The sequence below is a fragment of the Poeciliopsis prolifica genome, unplaced genomic scaffold (assembly GCF_027474105.1).
Source record: "Poeciliopsis prolifica strain line A6 unplaced genomic scaffold, Auburn_PproV2 SCAFFOLD004, whole genome shotgun sequence".
NCBI lineage: Eukaryota > Metazoa > Chordata > Actinopteri > Cyprinodontiformes > Poeciliidae > Poeciliopsis > Poeciliopsis prolifica.
The window spans coordinates 18,804,960-18,808,416 of NW_026562379.1; the positions used below are offsets into that span (position 1 = coordinate 18,804,960).

General features: G+C 48.0%; 1 protein-coding gene across 1 annotated transcript in view; it reads left to right on the forward strand.

Annotated features, from left to right (window-relative positions):
* Nucleotides 1–1,182: 1,182 nt before the first annotated feature.
* Nucleotides 1,183–3,457, forward strand: part of LOC129358894 (uncharacterized) — a 2,387-nt gene continuing 112 nt past the window's right edge. Inside the window, exons 1-2 of the mRNA XM_055028123.1 lie at nucleotides 1,183–1,970; nucleotides 3,166–3,457. The exon at nucleotides 3,166–3,457 is cut by the window's right edge and continues 112 nt beyond it. Of these exons, the coding sequence (XP_054884098.1) occupies nucleotides 1,183–1,970; nucleotides 3,166–3,307 (930 nt within the window). The 3' untranslated portion in view covers nucleotides 3,308–3,457. The remainder of the gene's footprint in view (nucleotides 1,971–3,165) is intronic.

Consider the following 3,457-nt stretch of genomic DNA (forward strand, 5'->3'; position numbering starts at 1 on the left):
TACTACACGGTGAGCAACAACACACTGATATGCCACCGCTCCGACCTGGATATCGACAGAAACGCTATAGTGACCCCGACGCGCTATATCTACTGCCTCCGCAATGAAGCTTTCGCAAAAACAAAACCCCTGTACCTTCCATCTTCTGGTGCGGTACACGAAGCGGGTCCAGAATTTGATCTCTCCATTGATCACACCCTGGACACAAAAATGTGTAACATGGAATATTGGTCACAGGGCATTCTCGACGAAGGGATACCGGCATGGCCAAACAACGGCGTTCTCGGAATGAGCACATGAACGCCTCAAGACCTGTACACCACATTCGACAAAATGCCAAAGGGCGACAACACCGTGCCCCTACCAACCTACCACCCCGGTGGTCACTACCCAAAACCGTCCGCGGCGAGCGCACAAGTGAACCAACAAGGAGAACTGACCATCGCCGGAGCGGATCCTGGACCAACCATCTCACAACGTGGCTCTATGATCTTGGATTCTACTTCGCTGAAGAACGCAGTGCCCCAAGACTCTGTTCTGGACCCGGCGTGTTTCCCGGCAATCGGCCTATTCCAGAAAATGACCCCGAAAGAAACATCATACCACCGAGGCCTATCCTACTTCGGGCGAGACGGTCTGGTTGATAAAACCAATACACCACGTGGGGACCGCTGGATGAAAGTGTGGCACGCGTTACCGAACATACCCGGGGCGGATACTATTAAACATCCATTCCCGGTTAAATTCGGCAACGCTTTCCCCATGGTCCTCTTCAAACTCCGTCCCGAACCGGTCGACGACGAAGCATTCCTGAACCTCTCTGCTACCCTGGACTTTCAAGTCTCTATTGAGTGGGAGTTTGTTCCAGCTGAATCCCATTCAATTCTGCCTTGGATTCCATGGAAACCACTGACGGCTGAATATAACAAAAACGCCAAGAAATGGGAAAAAGGAAACGAGCTGCGACGCATCGACAACAACCAAACACAGAACGTGGCGGCAGGACCGGATACCATGATTCACTAACTACGCTCTAACTTTTCTCTTCTTTTCTCTCTACAGATTCTCTACGAAATTATAAAAAAATCATCGTTGAAAAACGCCACCTTTACGCAGATCCAGAAGAAAGACCCGTCTTTCCACAACATCTCGTGCAATTGACCCTGTTTGGAGAAATTCTAGATGCCGGCCAGAAAAGAAAAGAATGCTCCTCGAGGAAGCACTGCAAATCAACCCGGAACTAAACATACCAGATCCGACACAGATGATGAACTCATGGCTGCCGCAGAACAACATTCTCCAATGCCCCGACATCACTACCTCGACGAACAAACCGGAGTCGAACTGGAAGCAAATGAAGACCTGGGGAATAACTCTCCTGGCCATCCTGGGAGCCCTGTGGCTGGGGAAGGATGTGACGATGGATCTGATCAACTTCATAAACGTCGTCGCAAACAACTGCACCGGGTTCTTCACGACCCTTCCGACTTAGAAGACGAAGAACTCATCTCCTTTCTCGGTGCGGCCCGGCTTCGTCGTTTCGCGAATGCGGTCGCCAAATACCTGGAAGCCTCCGACCAAGAATACGACGACGCACCTGATTGGGACCTTGGGATGTTTATCAAAGCTCCATGCACAAAAGCCCCCGATCCACAGAGAACACAAGGTCCAGATCCTGAAAAATACTACCGCAAAACTACATCCTATTACGACGCAAACCTGCAAACCTACTCCCATGCCTATCTCTACCGATGGACTGCACCCCTTGCACAGCTCGCTGGCAGTTCTTCTCCTTCTGGCAATCCATGGCAGAATCCGCAACAGGAGAGCACACCTGGTAACCATGGTGACATCTCTGGTTTCCTAGCAACGTCCTGGATCTGCCGTGGGGAAGATAACCGTGGAGGACATGTCCAGCGTCACGCCGGTCCCGCCATGTTACTGCAGGAAGTGGCAGCTGATTGGTTCCGGTGAGTCAGAGGATCGTTACTGAACCGGCCCGGACCGGTTCTGATCTCCTGCTGAAACACACAGAAATTCAAACACTCACATGGAAAACTAGCAGATTTAACAGAACTACATAACACTATGCATAAACACCAAATATTAATGTACATTATTACTACAGAAGCTAAGCTAACGTCTATGGTCTTATATTCGTTTCAGATTCACCAGCATCTTTTTATTTAGAAGAGTTTAGATTTTGTCATCAGATATTTTAGGTTCCACAGAAAAACCCAGGAGTGTCTGAAGGATCAGTTAAAGTCTTCATATCTTCCAACGTTTGAAATGCAAGGCGAGTTTTCAAAACGCTGCTGCAGCTGCATGGAAACTTAAACCTGAGCTCATTCCATGTAGCATGCGCTACTGACATGTAGCATGTCAGTAGTTCATGCTACATGTCAGTAGCATGTTGAGCCATGTGGTCAACATGCTACTGACAACATTTAAGCTAACTGTAGAATCTTGGCTAAATTTAGCATTTAGGTTGTGCATCTGGAAGCTGAATGCTAAAATAGCTAAAATGCTAAACACAACCAAACCAGGGGTGTTCAAAATGCGGCTCGTGGGCCATTTGTGGCCCTTGGACTGATTTTTTGTGGCTCCCCACTGTGAATTCAGGACGATACGGTGCTTGATGCAGATTCATTTTAATTTGTGTAAAATTATTACTGACATAATTTTTCTTTGACGCGTTTATTCAGTCATCTTTGCTGCATCCAAATGAACTTTCACTGAATTTATGAAACCATTTTGAAACATCCTGTAACTGATGATTCACTTATTAATTTGAGCCCAAAACAAATTATTTTTTTTCTTTTAATGTGGCAAAATCCTTTTTCTGCTGTTGGATGAATGACATTCATTTCTTGGACAAAAGTCATTAACTTTAGACTTGATTTGCTCAATTTTAGTTTCATTTTCTAAATAATAATCTGACCTCCGTGTTCAGAGCCGACTGAGCTGTTCAGTTTGTCACAATGCGATGAAGGTTCAGTGAATGCATCATGTTTGGTAACCAGATCTGCAATATCCTGGATGTTCATGTTTCTGATTGGGCTCCAAGTTTAAACTCAGGGATGCAGAAGAAATCCAGTTTGTCTCTGGCTGCCACTCTAATCAACACTTTAATATGTGTGAAACGCTCTCTTAATGGGTTCAAAGGTCACGTCCGACAGCTGTCGACGGGAGGTCGCGCATCCAGCCGAGGTCCGTAGAGGACGAGCCAATCAGACGCCTCGCCGCGGCCGGCCAATCAGACTCCCGGCTGGAGGCGCCGTGCCCGTCGGTCCGGACTAATCGATGAGCGGAGACTCAGCGGGCGAGTGTCGGTCAACGCAGACACGCTCAACCCAACCCAGTCACCCGCCCTCCATGATTGGCCCGTTTGCTCAACGCCGCGTGACCCCCGCTGACACCCAGCGGGATTCTGGGTAAGGCTGCTTATACAAGGCGA